Consider the following 25,768-nt stretch of genomic DNA (forward strand, 5'->3'; position numbering starts at 1 on the left):
CTTCACCAGTGAATCCTAGCTCCTCCCCTCCAACTCCCTCCCGTGATCATTATGTATAGAGTTTAATTATGAATGCCACCAGTAAGCATATTCTTTGTGGATCGTCACTGTTATATTGCTCAGCTATTATTGCAGGGAGGATGGTACTAATTTAATTTGTAGTTTTGTTCCCTTTTTGATAATTCAGGCCTTTATATGGCCAGGTCTGATTTTAGCTATTCTTATTTCCACTTTTAAAAATATGCCTAATTCATTATGTCTTTTCATGGAATGATCATCTTATTCATCACAGTTTGGTTATTCTTTTAGAACAATAGATGGCTACCTTGAACTATTGTAGGACTTGGGCATTGGTGACAGGTGTAGACTTTGTCAAGATTTATTTTACCAGACTATTTTTAGGATACCACAAATTATTGGCCTCTTCATCTACCCTATAATTATGGTTTATAGTGGTTTCCTGTGTCTTAGTTCAGTTTTACAGTAGACTCTAGAAGAGACCCTAAGACCTAAGACAACATTTTGGTCCATCATCTAGAATTGATAAAATTGGAAGGGATCAGAATCAGAATTAGAGCAGAGAAGGAACATATATAGAACAGAGACCATAAAACTGATGGGAAAGAGTTAATAGCCTTATATCACCCTTAAATTTTTCTTTATCTCCTTTATTTACTCTGTTCCTAATACAAGCATTGACTGTCACTGGTAAATTAAAAGATGGTAAATTTAGAATGTGTAGGAGTAGGTGACACTGCCTGTCAGCTGTGTGTGGGGTGCAAAGTACATCCTAACTAGCCCTGGTTGTCTTGTAGATTAAGGATAACTACATTTCTCTCTTACCATCATTTTCTCATTTTACTCAGGGATAGTTGTGCTTTCACTTACCAAATGAAAGTCCACCTGTTGGAGTGTAAATAAAATCCACTGGGGTCAACTACAATAAGTTTTGAAACATTCTAAAAATCTTCTGAAAACAAATCCTCTCAAAAGCCTAAATTCACCTCCATTCTAATCACTGAATAATATACAAAATCCCCCCTACACACACACAGTTATCAGCCTGCTTTTTTCCCATTGTCACCTGGAAAAAGAGCTCTTTTGAAGTTAAAAATTCCTTTTTGACAGGGAAACCCAGCAGTACACTACTGGTGCAGGGTTTGTGGAAACACATCCTGCTTCACAGACTTGTCATTCTCAGTCCCCTGCTAGTGTCCACATCTAGTCCATAAGTTGCAGCAGCTCACAGGAATATCTTCCAAGTACCTACTGTTGCATGTGTATATATCTAACCAAATGTTAGGAGTTTGATCCATGAAGTTACTGGGAAGCCTAATTTTTTCTAAGACTGTTGAACAGTGGACAGAATTTTAGAGGAGCAATCAAAATTTGGAGCTGGTTTTCCTGTGTGGAGTTCTTCTATTTCTAGATGTTTCTCATGCCAGGTCTGGTGTTGGTGCACCTGTGATTGGTGAGATCGATGGCGAGTATCGACATGACAGTCGACGAAATACCTTGGAGTGGTGCCTGCCAGTGATTGATGCCAAAAATAAGAGTGGCAGCCTGGAGTTCAGCATTACCGGGCAGCCCAATGACTTCTTCCCTGTTCACGTTTCCTTCATCTCCAAAAAAAATTACTGCAATATACAGGTACCCCATTTTAATAGAGAGCATATATGGGGCAAGTAGGAGGACAGATGACAAGTAGAAGCATGGCTTTTGATCAGAGCAAAAATCAGAAAAGCTGATATCCCCTGTGGATTCCATCTGTAACTCATTGTATAATCTTGGTCAAATCCCTCATGCTTTACCTCAATTTTCCTCTCTAGATCAGAGTGAAGAAATTGAATATAAGTACATGTAAAAGTACTTAAGAATTATGCAAGTTTCATATACTCTTAGTTACTTATTTTTTGTTTTTTTTAAAAGATTTATTCCCCCCACCCGTTGTCTGCTCTCTGTGTCCACTCACTGTGTATTATTCTTCTGTGTCCGCTTGCACCCTTGCTGGCACTGGGAAACTGTGTCTCTTTTTTTGTTGTGTCATTTTGCTGCGTCAGTTCTCTGTGTGTGTGGCGCCACTCCTGGGCAGGCTGCACTTTTTTTACATGGGGCGGCTCTCCTTGCGGGGCACACTCCTTGCATGTGGGGTAACCCTATGCGGGGGTGCCCCTGAATGGCACAGCACTCCTTGCATGCAGCAGCTCTGATCATGGGCCAGCTCACTACATGGGTCAGGAGGCCCTGGGTATCAAACCCTGGACCCTCCATATGGTAGGCGGACACTCTTACCAGTTGAGCCACGTCCACTTCCTACCTATTTTTTTTAATCTCGTATATTTTTAAAATTTATTGCCAAAACACCAAACACAAGATTTTATAATACCTTGTCACTTAGTTTGTACCCAAGGAGTGAACAGAAGTTTTTAATTAGAAGGCAAAATTAAGTGCAAATAAATCCACAACAAACATGACATTCCAGTACAAATGGAAACGAATTTTGGATTATTTATGTCACAGCTTCCCTTCATTAGTACAGATAATCATGAGCCAGTTCTATTGTAAGCCTTGTCCTTTACACGGGCAAAGCAGTGAAATGTGTGAACTGTTCCTTTGGCTCATTTTTTAACTCACTGTTCCTTCCGTTTTTGAAGTTATATTACCAAAACCCAGCTTACATTGTTGTCTTCTTCTCTCATTTTTGATTTGCTTGTTATTCAGGCACCATCTTGTCTTGCAGATGGTCTCTGTCTTCCCCATTAAGTGATTGGAAAGTGTCAGCTTCCTCCACTGGATAATTCCAAAGAGCAGTTTTCTCTCTGTCCTTCCAGTTATTGGCATAACCCCATCAGTATTGGGAGTCATATTGTTGAACCCAAGGCATTTGGTAGAAATGGATACAATTTCCTGTTTGGGACCATTCCAAGAGTAGGAATTTTGCTTTCTCAAAACCTTGTTATGGCTCTCTGCCTAGGGAACCCGCAGCAAATCTTGGTGTATATTTCTGTCTTTCTCTCCCTTTTCTCAGCAAGCTCAAAAATACAGATCAGGGATTGGGAACAGAGGTAGCTCAAGTGATGAGGTGCTTCTCTCCCACATGGGTGTCCCTGGGTTTGTTTCTCGGTGCCTCCTGAAAAAAGAAGACGAGCAGACAGCAAGTGCAAACAATGAGGGGGTGGGGGACAAATAAATAAATCTTTAAAAAAATATGTCGCTCAGTGGTTCAAGTGTTGCACTGGTGCCTTTACAGGCACTACATGGCTGTTCACATTATATAGACTAATTAATTAAAATGGATTTATTTCATGTTTTTAAAAAAGCTTTGTAAGTATAAAGAAATGACTTATACCTAGGAAGTGTTTATGATAGAGCAGCTTAGTGGGGCATTGGACAAGACACTGAGAGCAAATCAGACAAATAATGTTGAAGAATTATTGAACATTGTATTTTGGGTCAAAATGTTATTGATCATCCTGACAGGTAAGAGTATCTGTATTTTGTAGATATTCTAGGGCAGGGCCTGAGCTCTGGCCACTCATTCTGGACCTTTTACTTAATATTAACAATATTAATATTAGTACTCTCGGCATTTCATCTCTCAGCAAGTTTTGTTTTGTTTTTTTAAAGATTTATTTTTTTTATTTATTTCTCTCCCCTTCCCTCCCACCCCCCTGCCCCGGTTGTCTGTTCTCTGTGTCTGTTTGCTGCATCTTCTTTGTCCCCTTCTGTTGTCAGCGGCATGGGAATCTGTGTTTCTTTTTGTTGTGTCATCTCTCCAGTGTGGGCGGCGCCATTCTTAGGCAGGCTGCACTTCTCTTACACGCTGGGCGGCTCTCCTTACGGGGCGCACTCCTTGCGCATGGGGCTCCCCTACGTGGGGGACACCCCTTCTTGGCACGGCACTCCTTGCGCGCATCAGCACTGCACATGGGCCAGTTTCACACGGGTCAGGGAGGCCCGGGCTTTGAACCGCAGATATCCCATGTGGTAGATGGACGCCCTAACTGCTGGGCCAAGTCTGCTTCCCTCTCAGCAAGTTTTGTTCTGAAGTTTTAACCCATTTAACAGTTGTCTTTTCTGTCTAGTGAGCACATTAATCATGCGGGTAAGGAAAGAGTGATGCTCTGTGAGTTGCAGTTCAGAATTGCAGGCTGGGGAACAGTAAAAATTGGCATTCTCCCTTAGGTTTTCTGTATTTCTTTACCTCTCCGTCCCACTGACACTGGAAACATTGATTTCTTAAGCCTAAAAGTTAAGCTTAGATATTTTTTAGTATTTTTTAGTTACTTTTAATACTGTTTTCAGGGAATTTGATCTATTCTGTAATGAGAACTTAGCATTTTGGAGACTCATTCTCCATCTGGTTTTAACTTATTCTTTGTATGTTTTCCTAGGTTACCAAAGTGACCCAGGTAGATGGAAACAGCCCTGTAAGGTTTTCCACGGAGACCACTTTCCTAGTGGATAAGTATGAAATCCTGTAATACCAAGAAGGGGAGCCGAAAAGGAAAAATTTCAAATTAATAAAGAAGAAGCCAACAGTGGCTGAAGAGTTTTTTCCAAATCTACAAGCCATTGGAGACCCTTTTTTTCTGATACTGTGCACGTTTCTCTACGCGCAAGAACCCTCAACTCACCCCCAGTGTTTCAGTGTCATAGAGACATTCTTTGGCAAAGAAATGACACAAGCATAAAGGGAAAGGCTGCTGATTTCTTTGGCAGATTTTACTGGCCAGTGAAAGAAAGCGAGCTCTCCAGAGAATGACCCGGGTTAAATATCTTCTCTGCCTTTGCCTAAGCTGCCCTATATTTTAATCCCTAAATATAGTTATACTTTCTTTGTTTAAAAAAAAAAAGTTTACTCTGCAGAAGATTTTAAATTTCTAGATTTCTTTCTTTTACCTTCTTTTTTTTTTTTTCCTATATTTTTAAACAAGCACTGGGATCACCTATATAGAAGCATTGCATTTGTTTGGCATTCCTGGCACGAGTTGATCTAATCCATCCTTGATTTTTGGACTAGACAAGTGGACTCCCTAGAGGGTAGGGGCATCAAGAATTTAAAAGATAAGGATGTCTTAGGACCTTTCCCATACCCTTTCTTTTCCTTGGCCAAGTTGTTTTCCTTTCAGGCCTGTTCCTCCAGTTAGAACATCACTGTGAATTCTACTTGTGTCTAGGAATTAAAGACAGCTGAGAAGCAGCTGTCAAATGGCACAACCCCCATTTCAAGATGCCTGGGAGGAGAATCGTCTGGTTAGGATTGTCACATCCACAGATAATCGTGTCTGCTACTGGTGCTATCCAAGCTTCCAGTTCTCCACATTTTGGGTACTTCATCTAAAACAATAGCTCACGGTCTTTGTGATCCATTCACATTCCTTGAATTCACCAGCTCCTTTTTTTCTGGTTACACTATATATTATCATTCCTGTCCTTTTTAGCAGAGACAGGATTATGATTTTGGAGCCTGTGGGTTAGTGAGTCTTTTTGCCAATCCCATTGGTCTGAATTATTGAGGAGATTCCATTTCTACTACTAGGTTTTTAGCCAGCCCAGCATTGCACTAAATAGGGTTGGTGAAAAGTTGCTGCCAGGCTACAAGCCACGTCAGTAAGAAGAGGCAGACAACAATAAAGGTATAAAGGACCTCCTGTGCCTATAGCTGGTTGGAGAGTACCACTCCCATTCTGAACAACATCTGGCCTTCCCTGCAAAGAGTATATTGTACTTGAAGCAAAACAGTCACTCCCTACTGGCCGTTGATGGAATTGTTTGCCAAAGAAATTTCTGGCCTTTCCCTTTCCCTTAACTCCCATCAGGGAAGAATCCTTATCTCTAGCTAGGTTCCATGTGAGGTTTTTTTGAAGAAGGGGGCTAGGACAAGAAATCTGTCATGTAGTTAACTAGGCAAGAAATATTAATCCAGTTTTTGAGAGTTACTTGTCCATATGATTTTTTAAAAGTTCAAGTTTAGTTTCACAAAAACTTTTTTTTCCTGAAATTACTTTTGGGGTAATATTTAAAAAATGAGAGACGTTTTGTAACCCTGTAAAATACATAGGGAATATAACATTCCAGTGTACACAAAGAAGGCAAATTCTTTAATCAAATAAAGAGTATTATAAAATGAGATGTTTGTAAGACTGTTGACTCATACCTTGGTGTCTGCTTGCTGATTCAGGATGATGTAACGGGATCTAAGATTAAAAATTAATGGTAAGGTTTTTTTAAAGAGCAAATAATCTCTGTCAGAGTATTCATTGCCTTTCCCCATACTATAGGTATTGTGCCTCCTAGTGCATTTTTCTACTTTAAGCTGTCGCTGATGGCATAGATGTAGAATTTGACACTACTTAGGACATTTTAGTGGATTGTTATAGTTTGGAGTCATAATTTTTTCAGGGGCAGTTATGCAATCAGAAAAATGAGGCTTCATCTTTAAAAAATAACAGTTGTAGGTGTTACCTTCGAGCAGGAGTTCTTAAACTTTTTTTTCCACAGACCCCTTTGCCAGTCAGTTAAAAACCATGGACCCCTTACTAAGACCATGCTATACTGTGTATTTAATAAATATATCACACCTGTACCAAAACATCCCCACAAGATAATGTTTTTTTGAATTTCAGTTCAAGCTCATGGACCCCTTGTTAAGAACCCTTGCCTTAGAGCCTACTCTTCCCCAGTAAGTTAGTGATCCCCCAGGCGTGAGTGATGTATATCTTTGGAATTGATTAACCTCTCAGAAAAGTCGTCTTCCTCCCCTTTTTATGCTTCTTTATTTAACTTGAAAAACTTGAATGTTACAAATTGGGAAGCAAACTAACTCCAATGAATAGTACATGTTTGAAATGAAGTTTTTATTTTAATGGTGAAAGCAAAGATTTTGTTTGTTCTTTTAAGAGAACTAGAAAGTAGCTAGTGTAAAGTTGCCAAAGTGGCTCACCTTTCTGAGGCTGTAACCTTAATCCAATGAAATGAAGTACACCAAAACCACTTTGCCACACCTCCTGACTAGATGCTAATTCCTCCAGGGCATCAAGTGGGCCTTTTGTTGGCCTCTTGGGAGTAAGAGTAGCAGAATAGCCAGATCTGACAGAGCATCCTGTTTAATGTAGGGGGCTGTGGTTCCTGCACTCTATTAATTCCACATATAGAAGGTCAGGAACAGACCTCCTCTGTGGAAGTTGCTTTTTTAAAAAAAAAGATTTGTTCACCTAGTCACAGTAGTTTCAAACCCCAAATCTATCAACCATGTATCTCTGGCAAGAGAAACTGCCCTCCAATTAACTTAAAATTGTTCATACTGGGTAGGATGTGGGAGATTTCCTGGGGTCATATAGCATAGCCTTACAAGAATCGCCACATCTGCCAGGGCTCATAGGAGGAAGATAGAAAAAGCCCTCATCTTCAAGAAGATTAAAGTCCAAGCAATGACTATACCTGCCTACAAAGCCTTTTAACCTAAGGTAGACAACTACAACCAGTGATAACTCAACATGGGTCTTAATGAGAATGGGGAATGGGTTTCTGACTTGTGGGCACTGGAGGAAACTCGAAGCAAAAACTCAGTTGATTCCCCTTTACTAAGCACATCTCTCCAATTCCAAGCATTCACTCCTCCACATTCTATCTCTTCTTGCCCCCTTTGACAAATAGTTCATATTTGAATTCTAGAGCTGCTTTGAAATTCCTAGATAATCTACCTGTAGGTTTGTTCCTGTGTATTGCTATTACCTGAGGGCAGACAGCATCTAACATCTTAACATGGGGAGTTAATGACTGATGTGGAGGTAGGCCCTTTCGACACCGAGCTGTTTCCCTACTCCTACAAACTAGAGGCCAGTCTATCAGGCAGTTTTTAGAAGCATGGGCCAATCCCTCCTTCCCCTGCCCCACCAAAATAAGAAAGGTGTTTTGTCCCGCTGTTCATAGAGCAGGGGCTAGTGTTTATTTGGGGCTTAGTCCAATTCTGGAAATCTTACAATGACATCTTCTGTACTCTGTGTGATCTGGGTGACCAGGAGATAGGCAGTTTCAAAAATGGAAAGTTTGGTGATGGTGGCACAACAATGCAAATGTAATTAATACCACTTAATGTATGTTTAAAAATGGTTCAAACGGGAAATTTTGTGTTGTGGCCACAATAATTAAAAAAATACATTAAAAAAAAAAATTACAAATTCAAGGCAATGAGAGAAATGGAAATAAGTCTTGTTTCCTATTCTTTTGCTCAAATGGATGTCTGTTCTTTTCAGCTCATAGGAAGATCCTGAGCCAGGCGGGTAGACAAGACCAGTTTTCTGTCCTACTCAAATTTCCTACTCAGCTTAAACGCATCTTAGCTTTGGGTGGGGGTGTGGATTGTATGATTTCTAAGACAAGTTGAGAAGACAGCTTCTGTTCCCTTGTGGCTGCTGAAGCAAGGTTTGAACTTTTTCCCAAGTTGGATGCAGTAAGGAATTACTTGGCACCGTTGGCTGCCTCCACACCTATACTAATGGTGCCTGAGCCCAGAAGCCAGAGGCCAGAAAGGGATAGCTTGTATGAGCAATAGTCCCCTCTTCCTAGAGCTGGAAGGAGTACACTTTGAGAAGGACAGAGGTGAGAAATGTGCCAGGGCAAAAGCAGGAGGGGTGTGGAAATCTACTGACATTCAGAGCCAAGGGCAGAGAGCCTTAAAAAAAAATCACTCTTCCTTCCACACCCAGTCTTTGCCCTCTCCCCCCTGCTTCCACTTCGGAAAGTCTGAAGCATGCCTGCAAAGCTGTTTTCTGCTTTCTTCCCTTCTCTTCCTCCCCCTTTCCTGAGCTCCCAGCTGCTCGACCTCTTGCGTAACTGTGAGAGAGCACTGAATTTTTTGATGGGCTCCAGATGTGGAGCTGGGTGGGGGTGGGTGGGGGCGGTAGGTCTTTAGTCCCTTGAGTGCGCTAACTGTGGGAACACAGAGCCCGGACTCAGCGGGAGAGAGGACACTGCACAGAGCCTTTGTCATGGGGTCAGCTGGTCCCTGGGTTGGAGGACAGTGAGAAGCTGGGTGCTGTTTCAGCTCCTTACCTCAGCATCAGCTGCCTTGTAGCAGACTTGGCTATTCCCTGAAATTTCTCCTGACCAAGAAGGAAAAGAGGAGCTGGGGGTTGTGGAACAGATGTATGTGAAAAATATTGGGCTGGGATGTACCCCAATCTGAGCCTCTCCACTCAAGTGTTGGGACTTGGCACATAGGATACAACAGTTTGTTTATTAGAAGAGACTGAAAATTACTGTGAACTGCCTCATGAAAGGTGGCCAGAGTTAAAATATGCTCATGAGCCTCAAACAGTATGAAGAGAAGGCATTGAGACTGCTTTCCCCTAAACCCTGTGTTTCCTGGCACACACACCGTAAGCTGGAGTCTGATTGTTTGACCTCTGTCAGCTTCAGCAGGTAGCAAAGAGTACCCTTTCCCTTCCCCCTTCTTGCCCACTGCCTAGCTCCAGCCGTGGGAGGCCCCTTGCTTTATGCTGGCTCTGTCAATGAGTGACCAAAGATTCCAGCAGTTCAGCCTCCTGCTGTTCCTGGGTTAGGGAAAGAGGACACAAATTAAAGCCACTGAATCAGAACAGGACTCGTCCATCCCAAAGAGGACAAATTATTTTCTGCTATTCACCCCAGTTGAAATTTCTCCCAGCCTGGGGGTCTTTCTGCACCTTCCTTAAATGAGGAAGTCTCAGGGGTCCCTGTAGAGCAGGTTAAAGAGGTCCAGTCTAGCTGAGTTCAGCTCCCTAGAGCCTTCCCATTCCGTCTCCCCGGGGAAGAGCTGGCTTTGCAAGGTAAGGATCCACTGTCAGCATTGGATTTCGGGGGTTGACATGGAGAATGATTTCAACCAGGGTCAGTCTCTAGGCTGCTTTTGGGTTTTTAGACTCCCTTATCTTCCTTATTATCCTCTACTCCTACAGAGACCCAAACTACTATAGGATGGTGTGCTCAACTGTATATCATGTGGCTGTTTTCTACCTCCCAATCTGTAATCCAGCAGGTCTTTGGTGTGGGTGGAACTACAAGGGGACAAGATGATAATTCCATCCAGCATTCCTGGGTGTTAGAGTTTGCATGGCATTTTTTACATGTCTTCTTATATGTGCCAATCCTTAGAAAATCTGGGAAACTTGGTGTGTAGGATTATCAACCCTGTTTACAGATCTTCATGGTAGGGTTTGGAATAGGGTAAGAAGGGATGACAGCGGAAAGACCTGGAGCTCCTCAGTAGATGTTCTGGAGGGAATGGTTGAGAAGAGCATGTTGTAGGGACTGTGACTAGAGGGTTCGCTGGGAGCTGATAGAGGATTCAAGCATCTAAGATTTTAAAAAGAGCGAGAGGGGCTGTCAAAAACACCCTCTTGGAAGAGTGTTAAAGCTGGGGGTGGAGGGTGGTCTAGGAGAGTCCGAAGGGGAGGCCGGAGTGGGATGGCAGTGGAGAGCCCAGCTGCAGAGATGAACAAAGCAGGCGCTGTGCAGGCGGGGGGAGGTGCTGCTGTCGGAAAGGGTGGGTGGGGGGACCTTGGGCTCCAGCCCCACAAGGGCGTCTTCTCTAGCTGGCCCAGCCGACGGGACCGGGAATGGGGGCGGGGACTAGCGGGGACGGGGGGGCGGGGAGGCGGGACCGGCTCGCTCTCCTCCTCCTCAGCGGGCTCCCAGGGAAAAGCCACAGTGTCCTGCGAGCCTGAGGCCGCGGCGGCGGAGGCGGGCGAAAGGACCGGCGCCTCCTCCCCGGCTCCCACCCGAGGTAAGAGCGCCCTCTCCCACGACGCCCGCACGTCTTCTTGGCTGCGTGGCTGGGACTAGGTAAGGGGACGTTCCAGGGGCCTAGCGGGAGCCCCCAGATCAGCTCTGGGCAAGGGAGACCGGAAGAAACCCATGGAGGAGGAGAGGGCGCCGCAGGTGGGTGCGTGGGACCCGAGGGGCTTCGTCGGGAGTCGGCTCGTCGGCTTCCTGCGAGCTGCTTGCCTGTGCCCTCGGCTGCACCGCCGCCAGAGGGGGCTGTCGCGCTCTCCCCCGGAGGGGCGCCAATCCTTGTCTCACCAAGACGCTCGTGCCCCTCCGGGACCCAGACAGCCGGGAGGACACTCGCGGGTCCTTGGCCCGCGCCCCACATCTCCCCCCCTCCCGCCGACGGCAGGGCGGAGAGCCCGGAAAGGAGAGGGGATCCCGTGGGGCGCCAGGAAGGGATGCAAAGTCCGGCTGACTCGGAAGCGTGGGTGCCGGGGAAGGGCCCTTGGGGTCCAGGAGCTGGGAGGAACATTGGGGGCCACTCGGGCGCCCTCCTCCAAGGCCCCGCGTCTTTAGGAGTGAGGGAGGCGGAAGGAGAGAACCTGGAGGAGGGAGCCCAGGCTCTCGCCCCGCCCGCGCGGTGCGGATTCGAATTCCTTGCGGAGTTCCCCCGGGCGGGGGCTGGGCCGAGTCAGCGGGGCTCCCCCGGCCTGGGGAAGTGCGCGCGGGCGGCGGCGGCGGCGCGGGGTTTCGGCGGCGCCCGCAGACGCTTCCGCCGAGGCTGAGGCGGGCGCGAGCGGGGCTCGGCCCGGCGGGGAACCAGGGCGCCGGGGCGGAGCTGCATTCTGGGCCCGTTAGCTCAGCGGTCCCGGAGGCTCCCCGAGGCTGACTCACCCGCCGGCTTCCCCCCCGCCCCGCAGTTACACGCAGGCACAACCTCCCCACACACGTCAGGCATCCCACACGGAAGCCACGCACAGAACCCCCCTCCACCACCCACGCACGCCCCATAACGCCTCCCGCACATGCATCCCCGACACACCGCTACGCGCCACCCGTGTGAAAGGCTGACACACACACCTGTCTCAACGCGCACGCCACGCATGTCACACGCCTCACTCGCACGAGGCCCACCTCACACGCAGCCCCCCACGCACACACGGCCCTCCCCCTCAGACACGCAGCCCACCCCTCACACACGCACCTCTGCACTCCCATAACCCCCGTCACACACGCGGCCTCCCACCCACACCCCACGCAGGCCGCCGCTCACACACGCACCCCCCACGCACACACCCCATCCACACTCCCGCGGCTTCTCTACACAGGCACACCCCGTTCGCACACGCACACCTTGCTCACATAAGTAACTCCCCCTGCTCACACGGCCCCCCCACGCAGCCCCCCTCACGTCTGTGGCCCCCACCCCGCAGCTGTCCCGCAGGGAGCGGGCGGTGTCTGTGCGACCAGCCCCTTTCCCCGACCGCACAAACAAGGGGCTCCTTCTCCCAGCCGAGCCGAAGAAAGGGCGCTTGTGCCGCCGTCCCGGGAGGGCGCGGCGGCCCCACACTGCGGCCCTGTGTCCCCGCGGAGGCCCAGGGCGGGGAACCTGGGAGGGGCACCTTTCCGGCACAACCCCCGCCCCCCCATAAAAAAATCCAACCCCCAAACTACACTAGGTCTCTCTGCTCGGCCCGCTGTCCTCTCTCCCCTCTCGTCCTCCCTCTCCAGGGTCCCTGGTCTGCCCTCAGTCGCCCTCCTTTTCCTTCAGCTCCCCCATTTCGCCTCGGTTTCCCCTTTCGCTTCCCACAGCACGCCCCACTTCTGCTCGGATCTCCCCTTTCCCCGTCTTCCCGCTCACCTGAGGACCCCTCTGCCCTCAGTCTCCCCTCCCCACCATCGTATCCTTCCCCAGTTCTCCCCCCCCCTTCTGACCGCAGCCTTTCCCTCCCCAGCACTCATTCCCCTCCTTCTCCCTCAGTCTGCTCCCGTCCCCTCCAGATCCTCGTGCGCCCCCGTCGCCGCCCCGTCCCTCGGTAGACCCCTTTCTCGCAGCCTCCTTTTCCTCCTCCTTAAGTTCGCCCCGCCCGCCGGACCCTCGGCCTCAGTTTCCTTCCCTTCCCGGCTCCTTCCTCTGCCGGCGGCCCTTCCTTCGGGGCGGATGTGCGCGGGAAAGGCGCCCGCGGAGAGCGAGAGCGGCGCAGCCCGGCCCCAGCCCCGCAACGCCCGGCGCGCGGCCTCGGCGGGCTCCCCGCGGGGCACAGGTGAGGGCCGGGGCCACCCCGCCTGCTCTCGGGGAGCGCCCAAGCCGCGGCGCCGCGGGGGGCCGGACCCTTCATCTTGGACCTCTGGGTGCAGAGCTTGGGGGCCCTTCCCGGGCCTCTCTTTACCCTCACTCGCGCGCCAGTACCCCCAGAGGGGCGTCCTGGACGGTCCATTGGGTCCAGAGGGCCGGAGGCGCCCCGGCCTCGCCGCACACGGGGGCCCTCTGGGTGCCGGACGCCGAGGCCCTGCCACCCTGCGCCCGAGGCGGCGCGAGGGCATCTGCGCGCCGGGTGCGGGAGGGTCCCGACGCCGCGCTCGGGGGCCAGGGCCTGGAACCGGGCTGACCGCGGCGCTCCGGCTCCGCGGCCGCGGCCCTCGCGCCGCAGGGGCCTAATTTTGGCAGCGGGGCGGGGCCGGGTTTCTCAGAAGGGCCGCGGGGGCAGGGGCAGGGCAGGGGCTGGGTGGGTAATTACAGCCCGCGGGAGTGGGCGGCAGCCGCGCCTGCCGGAAGCGGGGCAGCCGATGGGGGGCGCCCCAGAGCTCGCCCCAAGCCCCAGGGTGGGGTCCGGGAAAAGGGCGCCCCAAGGTGGCGGCTTTACGCAGCGAGTTTGCCAAAGCACCGCCTGAGGGCTGGTCAGTCCAGTGTCTCTTTCCTCTTTACCTGGGTTAGGTTTCTGAACTGGGATCACAGCTTCGCACCTTCCAATCTCTACATCTTTTCTTATCGTCTCGTCTCTCCCTACACCTCTCTCCTTATCTTTCCTTCTCCTTTCATCTCCTTATTCCCTTCTCTCGTCTCCTCTAATCACTCTTGTTCCCCATCAACCTTATACCTTGACAAACTTTATCACCACTTGAAGTTCTTTGGTGTAAATAAATGAGCTCCTTCCCAGCTGCCTCTCCAGGCTAGTAGTAACAATACTTCAGTTTGACAGATGAAGAAATTGAGGCCCAAGCAAGTGGGGTGACTTGCTCAAGGTCAGGAAGCTCAGTAAGAACTGACATTTTTGTAGTGATTTGCACTTTACAAGTGTCATTTCATGTGATACCTGAATCATCTTTTTTTTTTTTTTTTAGTTAGCTTGAGGTATAATTAACCATAAATTTCACCCAATTTAAGCAAACAAATATTTATGAGTGTGCAACCATCATCCCAATTTAATTTGAGAAACATTTCTATCATCTCAAAAAGAAATCTTGTGCCCATTTGGGTCATTCCCCATTCCTACCCCCAGCCCTAGACAACAATGAAACCATCTATTTTCCATCATTATTCCAGTCTCATAGGAGAATGACCTGATGCTCAGAGAAGTTAAGTGACATGTCTAAGATCTCACAGCTAATAAATAATAAAGTCAGGGTTAGAATTCAAGGCTCTTGCAACCCAACCTAAAGCTCTGCACAAACTCCCTATCTCCAACCCACTTTCTCTTGCCTCTCCTCCCTGAGTGGAGGGAAGCAGCACAGCAGCTTCTGATCCTGGGGATTCTTTCCCACGGCCAGGGAGGTGCCAGGCTGACTTGGTGTAGGTTAATGTCCTTTGCCTTCCCTCTTCCCAGGCACCCTTGGGGTGGGCCCCAGGCCCTGTTTGGCCTCTCTTCTGCCAGCTTGGGTGGAAATAGTGACGGACATGATGCTGTCCAGGCCCGGAAGGGTGGAAGCCGGGAGGGTAAAATTAGTAACTACATGGCTGAGGCCCGTGGGCCTCACTGCCAGGGTCGGACACTGCTTGGAATCCTGGCTCCTGCCCCCACTTCCTTTCCAAGTCACCTGGTAGGTGGCTGGAAGAGAAAGATGGAAGTAAATGCTGCTCACCTGGGTCGCCCCATACCCTCAGCCCACTCTTCTTAGCCTTCCCCAGGACCATTTTGGCAGCAAATAGGAAGATTTTTAACCTTAGGAAGGTGGCCAAGAGATGGGCATGTAGGCACATAAATGAATCTTCCATACATTTCTCAGGTACCTAAGATGTGAACCAGGGAAAGGAGATGGGGGGGAGGGGAGGTCACTGCCATTCTGGAATTTATTGTACCCCCGGTTCTAAGAAACTAAGCTTCCTATGGCACCAGGTGAGGCTAAGAACCCAAGAGTCCTATATTCTCAGTATTAGTCACCACTGAGTTTTTCAGCTGATTGGGTTGGGGTGGGGTTGCTTTCTGGAGAAGAGAAGTGCAGGAATCGAGACGTAGAGATGGCAGGAATGGCTGATTTTCCCCTGTTGTGTCTCCTTTAAGAAAACATCCTATTGAGACCCCTGGGAAAAGATTCGAGAGAAAGGAGAGGGAGCTCCTGTTTCAGCCCTGCCACCCACCTGGGGGCCTTCTTGCTACCAGTGTCCAGAGAGGGGTCCCCTTGATTCTGCTTCTCCCACAAAGGCAGATTTCCTGTTTAAGGCTCCAGATAGCTGAGGGTCGTTAGGCTGCCAACACCTGGGTTCTGGATATCATAGGCCAAGAAAGCACAGAAATGCAGGTTGGGTCATTCAGAGCTTTTTGTGTTTAGGGTGGCAAGAGCCAGGATGGTGATGGTATGGTATAGTATCCATGGTATGGCTGACAGCAAGGCCCTGGGACACTCCTGAGTTGCCTCTACAAGGGTGCTGGGAATAATGGTGACCGGTGCTAACTGCCACAGAGCCCACTCTTTCCCCTTTTCTACCCTGTCCTCCCCTCTTGACCTGCTCTCTTCTGTGTCCCCAGGAGCTCTGGAGTCCCAGGCAGGACCATGGATGCTCTCAGTAGGAACCAGGTAGGCCCTGGACACAAGACCCAGGCCATGGTGCAGGTAAGTGGGGTTGCGGCCGGGAAGGAGGGTAGGGGGGACTGGTGTGGGGGGCTCTGGCAGCGGGTAAGGGTGGGTTTGACTCTTCTACATGCCCATGGTTCCAGCACAAGGATGAGAACAGCAGTTCTGCTCTTCTTTGCCCTTCCCCAAGTCCCAAGATTATTAACAGCTCAGTCTTTATCTAAATCAGGTTAATTGGTTCACCCAGAAAATACCCTCTGAAAGTCAGGAAGTGGCTTACAGACTGACCCTGGTGGCAACACTCTCCTCCATCCACGGCCCCATGCTCCCTTGTAATTTAGTTTAGCAGGGGCAAGTAGTGTCCAAGGGGATTAAACTTGATTGGCCCTCTTGAGCCCCTTCCCCCTTATCCAGCACCTCCCTCCCCCCACACACTTACTTTCTCCTGGTCTCTGTCTTCATAGACAAAAGGGACAATTAAGCCAAGACTTGAGATAAATCCAGGGGGACCAGTTAGTGGCCTAGATTCAGATCTAATTACGATTTAGTGGAACGTTGCCATGTGCAAGACGCTGTGCTAAGCTGTTCAACACTGTCAGAGTCCTTTGGAGAGGGGCAAGGGCTGGAGCAAGTGCTGGTGTGACTGGGACTGGCGTGGTAAGGTGCTGGCCTAAGTGTCTAATGATGCTCATCTCTCATCCCTACTACTTGAAGAAAGGACCTTTGGACCTGATCGAGACAGGCAAAGGGCTGAAAGTGCAAACGGACAAGCCCCATCTAGTGAGCCTGGGCAGTGGGCGACTCAGCACGGCCATTACCCTCCTGCCGCTGGAGGAAGGTGAGTCTGGACAGGGCATCCCACCTGCTTCGCCTTGATCCTTGTAGATTTTTCTGCCCTAGAAGTCCAGCTTCTTGCACGTGTTAGGATCCCTCTTCTGTGCACTGGCAATGTTTGCCTTCCCCAAATGGGACTCACCCTACCAGCTTGCTTCCCAGACTTTTTTAGTAGATAATTCTTTGACTGGAATTGAAGAGCAGTTTAGAAACAAGGAGAAGAGTGTAGAGAGAAACAGGAGAGCACATTGCTCTTAGCAACCAGTGTGTCCAGGAAAAAGGGGGCTCCACTCCAGGGCAGTGTGTGGCACGGGAGAAGGCGCCCGCGGAGAATGGAGGGATGGCTGTCAGGGCAGGCCTCCCAAGGTAGGGCCCTGGCACAGCCCCCTTCACCTTTCAGCTTCTGCCCTCCCTCTCTCCTCTCCTGGGTGCACTTGTTGCCTGGGTGATACTACATTCCTCACATTCTCCAAATACCAGTCTCAGGGGCTCTGCCAGGGGGAGGGGCTGCTCTTGCAGAAACACTGAGGGGAGAGGCTACACTGAAGGGAGAGGGAGTGAGGGAGGGGAGGGTTACAGGTGGCAGAAAGGAGGGAGAGAAGAAGGAGAGGAGGACTTAGAAGAACCAAGGGGAAGAAGAAAAGGACTTCAGGAGGGGGAATTGGGGGGACTAAGGGAAGTCTGCAGAAAAGAGGTTCCTCTCCCTTCCTACATCTTGCAGAGTCTGGATCCTACTATGCCCTCTCGGCTTTCCCACGCTTGGGCCAGAGTTTTCTCTGCCTGGGAAGAGCTTCTACCACTTGCCACCTGGACCATGCCCTGAGGCCCACTAGGGGAGTAGGAGATGGAAGTATACTTCCATTGTGGCTCTGTCCCTGCCTTCTCAGCCTGGGCCACCCTCTGACTCAATGTGCCTCCTGTCTCCAGGCAGGACAGTGATCGGCTCTGCAGCCAGGGATATCTCACTGCAAGGTCCGGGTCTGGCTCCTGAGCACTGCTACATCGAGAACCTGCGGGGCACCCTCACCCTCCACCCTTGTGGCAATGCCTGCACCATTGATGGGCTCCCTGTCCGGCAGCCCACCCGGCTCACTCAGGGTAAGGTTCAATGGCCCCAAATGGAGGGGGCTTTTGTTTAGAACCTTGTGCATTTGGGGTGCAGGGGAAGCCTACTGTAGTGGTTGCCATGGTAACTGTCTCAGGTCCATCTGGATGTGCCTAAACAACATCCCCAACCCCTCCAGCCTCCAGACCCGTCTTCACCTGCTTTTCACCCCCACCCTGCCACCCCACACGTGGAAAGGGGAGAGGTTCTGATTCCTGCTCTGCAGGGCATGGGGGGTGGTGTAATGGTGGTTCACGGAGCTTGACGGAGGCAGCAGGGAGAGGGGAACAATGACATTGTTTCACGATGCCAAGAGAGCGGTTGTGAATATCTGGGGGATGGGGGAGAGGACAATGCCCCAGAGGGGGATGGGGCAGGGGCAAACTCTTATGGCAAAACCTGAGGACATGGCCCTCCTGTCACAATACTGTTGACAGCAGCTCTTGGGTCATGAATATGGTTACCACCTGTTTCCCAAAGCCACAGGCCATTATTCGCAGAAGGTAGTTCTAAAAACTGGGTTCCTGTAGTTACTATGGTTACCAGGCAGGCAAAGAGTTGGCCCAGGTGGTCCTTTGATGGGCCGGTTGTGTTTGCCCTGGAAACAGGGTTCACAGCACCAGTTCGTAGAGTGAATTGGCAGGACAGGAGTGAAGCAGATTCTGGTCCTACCTGAGGATAGGGAGGTTGGGGGGAGGGGCAGTAGGTGGGGTTAACTCTGGGCTCAGCCAGGCTCTAAGCAGGAGGCCCAAGGGTGCGGTATTGTTTTCTGGGGACTCCTGCTGGCTGGAAGCTCCTTGGCAGCTGCAGTCCCTACTTCCCTCCACTGAGCCCCCTCTCCTGCTCACACCTCTCAGGGCCTTTAAATGCCACTCCATTCAAAGCAGACCCAGGAGGCTATTCCTTTCTTCCTGCCCCTGGTAGAGGGGGGCAACTGACTTAGGGAGGCAGGTCTGACAGTGGTAGCAGGAAGGCCCTTGACGTTCCCAGGGCTTCAGGGTCTGTGACTCTGGGTGAAAGGAGAGACCCCCATAAACTGAGGCCTTGACTGTGATGCCATCTGCTGCACTATGGTTCTTCTCAATCTGGAAGAGAGCACCTTCCCCAAAATTTGAATGAATGTACCCGAGTAGAAGAGCAAGGAGAGGTGGGGGCAAAGGTCAAAGAAGGCTGGAGAACATTCTTACACTATGTGTTGTGAACAGGATGGATAAGCTGATGCTCTACATCCCCCTCTTGTCCAGTCTTCTCAGTGCATCATTTAGCTCACGAGGAGAGGAGGCAGAAGGCCTGGGGCCAGGGTGGAATTCTTAGGCATTTCCTGTGGCCCCAGTGACCCTCCACTCTCCCCAGGCTAGAAGCCCACCCTGCCAAATATGTCGTCTCCCACTCTCTTCTGACGCTAAACCCCTTCCCTTTTTCTCCCCACCACCCCCAGAGCCTTCTTGTCTGGACTCGCCTGTCCCAGAAGCTGGGCAGCCTGGGGAGGGGTAGGCAGAGGCACAAAGGAGCGGGTGTTCTTCTCCCCAGCCCTCCCCCTCCCCTGGGCTCCAGGAGCTGAGGGTTTCCTTGTCTCATCTCTGGAGCAAGGCACCAAGCCCAGCCCTGCCTGGCCCCACTCCGGACATTCTTGGGAGTGCGTTTCCCTGGAAACTGGGTGGCTCGGGGGTGCATGTGCTATCTCTGTGTGTCTGTGAAACTGGAGTGTGTTTATGTATCTCCGGATGTGTTTGTGACTCTGGGCTTGTTTGTGTCTTTCCTTGTGTTTATGGATCAGCCTGTTCAAGTGGAGGGTGGGGTGAACTTAGGACTGCTGGTACCAATGTCTGTATGTGTAAGCCTCTGAGTACGTAAGAACTCACCAGCCACTGGCCTATCCATGGGCGTATGTGCAAGGGGATCATTTTCCCTGCCCACTGCCCCTAATCCAACCTTGTAGAGGGGACCCTCCTTTTTTGAAAAACAGAGGGCTACACTGGGAATCACAAGGGCCCACTCCGACTGGACCAGGCCCTGGTTGCATCATTCTGGGCATCATGCCCAGCTACAGACAACTCGGAGGGGAACCCTTCACGAGCAGCAGAGATGGCAGTGACAGGCTCTTCCTGCAGCAATATGCCTGGGTGGGGGAGGGAGGAGGCAGGCAGAAAGCAGCTGCCAACCTTTTGCCTAGAACTATGGACCCGTGAGGGTGCCAGGAAGATCCCGATTCCACCCGCTGGACCCATGTACCTTGGCATCCACGGTGCCCTCTCCTCTACAGAGCGAGAGAAGCTGGGAATAGACCAAGGAAGGGAGGCGGAATCTCAGTCTGGGTCTAGGTGGCCCCACCCTGGAACCCTGTGCCAGACCACATGAGAGTTCTGGGAGGGGACTAAATGGGGGAGGATCCAGAAAGCCACACACTCAGGGACCAGGCTGTCTAGACAGTAAGTCCCCATCCACTCCTGGCCGTTGTCTCCACATTCCCTTCACTCCCTAAGCCCCTCATTGGTGGGTAGGGACTTGTGTGAGGGTCAGCAGGGGAGGCTCCCAGAGGGTGACTGCAGCAAGGATTCCTGGGCTGTCTCCCTCTGGGCTCTGGGTCATCGACCTCTTTCTCTCCTACCCGATTATCAGTTATCCCTTCTGTAAATTGGGAGTGAGGCCCCAGTCTTCCTTTTATAAGACAAAAAAAGATTTGACCAATAAGGCTCCAAGGAAGAAGCGAAGAGGTAAAGGGGAAGAGGCTCCTGGCTTCCCACTTCCTTGTGTCTGCCTCCTGCCCTGTTTCTCCCTGGTGGGCATCCTCCACGTCTGTCTGTGTCCATCCAGCCTGCTGTCAGAGTTTCCAGACTGATGAATCATTCTTCCTGAGGAGATTATTACAAAAAGGCTCCCTGCCCCCTGCATTTTGCATTGGACTCTATTTGGCTCTTCCCTTTCCTTCAGAAGGAGAATAGGATGATTTGCACATGTGAGCGGTCAAGTGTGTGAGCATGGACTCTGGCGGTGTGCAAGGCTGGGGTAGGAGGATGTTTAGCAAGGGTGGAAAACTGGTCTGATTATCTCCCTATGAAAGTTGACTTTTTATTTCAGTCTCTCCAGGAACCAAGTGAAAGGACGTCTGTGCCTTAGTGAGTGTGTAACTAAGAGGGGTTGGCACGCATGGGGATGTGTGTGTGAGAATAGAGGGTATGAGAGACAGCGTGTTTAACTGGGGTGCTTGTGTGACTCAGAGTAGACACAGCCGAAGCAGTGCTGTGTGACTGAGCAAGTGTCTGAGTGTGTCTGAGAGGTACATGGGGCCGAGTGCATTGCTGAGCAGATACCTGTGTCTCAGAGAATGGCACAAGTCCCATCAAGTTCTAGTGTCCGGGGGCCGGTTCCCTGCAACAGAGGAACTCTCTGGGGCTGGGTGGTAGGTATCTGCCTGGCTGGGAACCTTAGCCTGACGCGGGGGGCTCCAGAAGTAGGTGGCCGTATTTCTAGGATGGGGAGAAAGCCCCCTTGCTGTGACTGGGAGGAAGCAGAGCTGGCTTCCAGGAGCCCCCAGGTGGTGGGTTGGCTTGGAAGGAGCAGTGCCTGGGTCCAGCCCGGGTTGGGTCGTGGGGGTTTGGGCCAGGTGTTTAGGATGGAGACAGGCGCTGGTTTCCACGTTCCCCCCATTGCAAAGAGCCAGAATTACTACGGCCTGAACGCCCAGCCTGAGGGTGACCCTGCCACCGGAGCAGGCTGAGGGCCAGAGCTGGACCCCTGAGCGTTCCCCGAGGTCCCCTCTCCCTGAGCCCAACCTCAGTGTGTAGATAGGGACTCCAAGGCCAGAGGGTGCGACTGGCTCAAGGTCACACAAGCCAGTAGGGGCAGCGCTGGCCCCAACCCAGCCTCGGGGTCCACTGATTTCCTACCGCAGAAGGCTCAAGGGAGACCGCTGGCCTTGCCTTCTCCTCACCGCGGTCTCCTCACCCTCTGGCCTCCGCGTTTTCCGCCCACGGTTCCCGGCCTCACCTCTCTTGAACCTCTGCTCGGCTGCCCCACTTTCCCCCCTGGCCCTGGCGCAGACTCCCTGCTGGCGCCCTCCTGCCCTCCTGCCCCGCCCTCGCCACCCAGCTCCTCGCTCCTCTCCTCCATCACTTCCTCTTCCCCTCCTCCCTCCTTTGTCCCTCCCTCCCTGGCTCCCTTCCTCCGCGGTGGCGGCGGCCCCGCCCCTCCCCGGGCGGGCTCTGGCGGCGGCTCGCTGCCTGGTGGCTCGTTCGCAGCCTGGAGCCGGCGGCGCGGAAGGTCGGCCCTGCCCCTCAGAGGCCCGGGCGGCCCGGGGACTTGGAGGGCTCCGGCCCGCGGAGGCGAGCGCGGGGCGCAGGGCCGGGCTTGGCGGTGAGTCCTCAGCCCCGCGCCGTGCACCCCGCAGGCGGCCGCGCGTGCAGGAGCCGGGCTGGGAGGGGCGTCCTGGGGGGTGGGCGCCTGCAGAGTGGACGGGGGCCTCGGCCCCACCTTGAGAGTTGAGGCTGTGAGGCTCGCTTGTGTGTGTGCCCCGTGTGTCCCGGGGTCTGCGTGGGGACACTCCTTAGCGGGCACACCTCAGGATCCGCCTCCCTTGGGGATGGGGGACATGCTTAGGACGAGGGGAGCCCCGTGACCGAGAGGGGTGTCCCCCGGGAAGGGCCGAGGTGCTTGCTCTTGCCCTCCCCTCACTGGCCCCCCCTCCCTTTGGCCAGTCCATTCTGTTTGTGTGGCCAGCAGGGCAGTGAGTGTCTGAGCATGCCTGTGAGTGTGCTGTGTCTGGGTTTATTTCTCTGAGTGTGTCCATGCGTGAGTCTGTGAGAGTGTGTTTGCCTGTGTGTGGGTTTTCCGCTCTGCATCTGTCTGGGAGAGCGGATCCACCCGCTCTTTTGACCCATTTCCCCTTCCAGATGTGAAGCTCCCACACACCTGCACAGGAGTGGGTCCTGACCTGAGCCCCTCTGGGATCAGGGGGGCACAGACTTTGACTTTGGCTGGATGGGAAGAGTTCCTTGGTTTTCCCAGTGGGCGAGCTTAGGGGGTACTGGGCGGGAGTGGGCAGGGAGGAGATTTCATCCCAGAAACTGAGGCTGGCCAGGCCCCTGGGGCAGTGGGGGCCAGCGTTGGGGCAGTGCCTGGGCCCCTGAGTGCAAATAGAAAGTTAATTTGGGCAGAACAAGAGCTGGGCGGCTTTCAGTCCTGCTGCCCTCCTGCCCGCTCTATGCTCTATTAATACGGTCCCGGTCCCGGGACCGCTGCCTGGCATCACCTATTTATAGCCCAGAGGCTGTGTGGCCACACCCCCTATGCTGGGAGGGTGAGGGGCAGAGGGGGTTGCAGGGAACTCATGACTACAGGGTCCTCTGAGACGCCCACAGCCTCCTTGGGTGACCCTGGAACTCATGGGCTGGAAACTACCCATAACCTCCTTTCCTAGCCTGGACTGAGTGGTCAGGCTTCTGAACTCCACTGCCTCCCCCATCATATAAGTGACTTTGTCTAGACCCTGCAAACGCCTCAATAATTGGCTTTTTAAATGCCTAAAAGTGAGAGGGAGGGACTCTTTCTGAAACAGCTGTGGCTGTAATTAGGTGACGGTGTGGTTGGCTACCATTTATTCCAGTTAGGATTACTCTGGGATCAGCTCCTCTGGTGCCTTGGCAGGAAAGGTCTCCCCTCTCCCAGCCACCCATCAGCCTTTAGAATTGATGGTGCCCACCTGCCTGGGAGGCCCTGAGGGTGTGCCAAGGTAGTGGGTGGCTTTATCCACTGTGAGTGCTGCAGGGTTTTCAGCCTGCTGGGCTCCCCATCCCGTGGTAATGCCTAGAGTCCCAGCGACTGGCTCCTGAGCTCCTCAGTTAGGGGCCCGTCAAGGTACCGTGTGGCCTGGGATGCCCCCTGTCCTTGCATCCTGCCAAAGTTGAAGCCTCAGTGTCAGGAATGTAGACTTCCCTGTCAGTCTCAGTTCAGACTGGCATGAAGCTTGAGGTGCCAAGAGGCACCAGATTGGGCAGACAGGAGGCTGGGGGCAGGGGGCCAGGGGTGTGGACAGACTGGAAAGTTGGGTGGTAGAGAGCACCAGGGCTCTGGCTTCTCCCAACATAGCATCTTTTTTGCAGGAGCCCCTAGCTCCTGGTGTGGCAGGGAGGAGGAGTTCTGCCAGCCAGGCTCAGGCGCCTGTGGGCACACCTGCTGCTCTGAACACTCCTGGTGCCCCTGGCTACGTTTTCTGGCTCCCACAGCCCCCGCCCCTTTCCTCCGTGCGCTCACACTTCCTGGGCAGGACTGGGCTTGTGTCTCCTGCCTGGGAATGTGCTTATCTGGGGCTGGGCGCAGTGGCCTAGGCTTGGCTAGATTCTAGGGGAAGATATCAGACCATGGGGGGCCTTGTCAGAAAGAAAAAGGGCAGTGGTTGCCCCTCAGACTCTCAGCGAGAGGACAGCTCTCAGGCCACGCAACAATAAGTCAGAGCCAGGAAGCAGACTGACCTTGATTTTCCCCTGCACCCTACCTCCAAGCTCCTTTTTTGACCTGGAATTTGCTGCCTCTCAAACTGACCCTTCCACCCGAGGTGCAGATAGACGGCTCACAGGTACAGGCTGAGCAGGGCGGACATGGGCAACCATGTTCTCTGAAGAGCCTTCTCCACACACACTGTCTTATTAAACCTGCAAGGGCACTTGTGTTGCCCTCATTTTTCTGATGAGAGAACGAGACTGAGGGAGAAGAGACTTTACCCACAGATCTCCCCACCAGTAAGAAGAGGAGTCAGGACCAGGGCTCAGGTCTGGGGCTTGGCAAACCGGTGCTCTTTCCAGTCTTGCCAGGTCTGTGGAGCCTCGGAGGTTCCGATCTCAGCCCAGGTGGGGTCCCTGGAGAAATCCTTGGGAACTGTGTGGACGCTTGGGTGCGGGGGTGGGGGACAGCTCTCTGGAGCCTGCGGTGAGCAGGCTGGTGCTGTGGGTGAGGCTGCAGCAGCCCTGACCTACCCTTCCAAGCTTTTGCTCTCTCCGCAGGCTGCATGTTGTGCCTGGGTCAGTCCACTTTCCTCCGCTTTAACCACCCGGCTGAAGCCAAGTGGATGAAGAGCATGATTCCGGCAGGGGGCCGGGTGCCTGGGTCCCCCTACACTCCCGGCCCTGGTAAGTCCCAGTTGGAGCAAAGGGTCGGGTTAGCGGTGCCCCTTGCCCTCCCAGTTCAGTCCTCACCCATGTGGCCAACTTGGAGTATCAGGGCTGGACAGTCCCCGTGGTCTGGGCGCACTGCCACCTGCCATGGGCCACTGGTGGAGAATGCCGGGCAGTCAGGCCACTGGGAGAGATCCAAGGCAGTGCTGCTTGGCTGGAATTGGGGAATCATGTGCCCATGGGATGGAGGGCTCTGCCAGCCTGTGCCCCCCTATCTGGGAGATGCCGCCCAGTGTGTATGCCTCTGGGCCTCTTGTGTCACCACCACGGAACCAATCACACTTTGGCCTCACCCTCGAAGGTGGCCTGCAGGGAACCAATCACACTTTGGCCTCACCCTCGAAGGTGGCCTGCGGGGAAGTAGGAAGCATTAGGTCGGACCCCCAGTAAGCCCTGCTGGGTTCCTGCCTGCTAGCGACTGTGTGTTAGGCCCTGCCTGCCTTCGGGCCAGGCCAACTGATGATTCACTGGGGCAGCTGCAGTTTGTGTGTAAATTATTGAGCCACAGGGGAGAGTTGGTGATTGTCCCAGGGAACCAAGACAGCTCCTCCCAGCCCAGCTGCCTGGGGGGTGGGATATATAGATCAGGAGGCTGCCAGTGGGCCTGCCACCCAGACTTTGCACTGGTGTTCAGATGGCTGTGGGACGACTGGGGCCAGGAGCCCCTGGTGCTGGGGCACGTGGGCATATGTCAGGCACACCTAGCAAGTAGCATCAGTGACCTAAACACATGGTCTGGGGATCTGAGGGAAGGGGGTCACCAGTACCCATGGCAATCTCTGACTGTGGTCCAACCCAGGCCACATAATTTTGGACCCAAAATCTGTCTTGCAAAGGCCATTCCTTATTGTCTCCCTGCCCCTGGGGCCTCAGAAGTCTGAGTTTGCAGTACACTTCCCAC

At 52.4% G+C, this 25,768-nt stretch overlaps 2 protein-coding genes across 51 annotated transcripts in view; both read left to right on the top strand.

Moving 5' to 3' along the window:
• ARCN1 (archain 1) overlaps window positions 1–6,133 on the top strand; it is a 29,782-nt gene extending 23,649 nt beyond the window's left edge. The window contains exons 9-10 of the mRNA XM_004456305.4: window positions 1,446–1,650; window positions 4,395–6,133. Coding sequence (XP_004456362.1) covers window positions 1,446–1,650; window positions 4,395–4,484 — 295 coding nt within the window. The 3' untranslated portion in view covers window positions 4,485–6,133. The remainder of the gene's footprint in view (window positions 1–1,445; window positions 1,651–4,394) is intronic.
• Window positions 6,134–10,656: 4,523 nt separating this feature from the next.
• The window catches only part of PHLDB1 (pleckstrin homology like domain family B member 1), a 44,628-nt gene continuing 29,516 nt past the window's right edge, over window positions 10,657–25,768 (top strand). For 34 of the 50 annotated variants that reach the window (XR_011647624.1, XR_011647623.1, XR_011647625.1 and 31 more), the window contains exons 1-5: window positions 10,678–10,768; window positions 15,717–15,801; window positions 16,477–16,600; window positions 17,524–17,694; window positions 24,697–24,822. Coding sequence is in view for 34 of the 50 variants with exons in the window: in XM_058289130.2 (XP_058145113.1) it covers window positions 15,742–15,801; window positions 16,477–16,600; window positions 17,524–17,694; window positions 24,697–24,822 (481 nt within the window). In the remaining 16 variants the exon portion in view is untranslated. Of the gene's footprint in view, window positions 10,769–15,716; window positions 15,802–16,476; window positions 16,601–17,523; window positions 17,695–24,696; window positions 24,823–25,768 lie in introns of all 50 variants that reach the window. The other 16 variants (XR_011647630.1, XR_011647629.1, XR_011647636.1 and 13 more) reach the window with 3 other exon arrangements.

The sequence above is a fragment of the Dasypus novemcinctus genome, chromosome 27 (assembly GCF_030445035.2).
Source record: "Dasypus novemcinctus isolate mDasNov1 chromosome 27, mDasNov1.1.hap2, whole genome shotgun sequence".
NCBI lineage: Eukaryota > Metazoa > Chordata > Mammalia > Cingulata > Dasypodidae > Dasypus > Dasypus novemcinctus.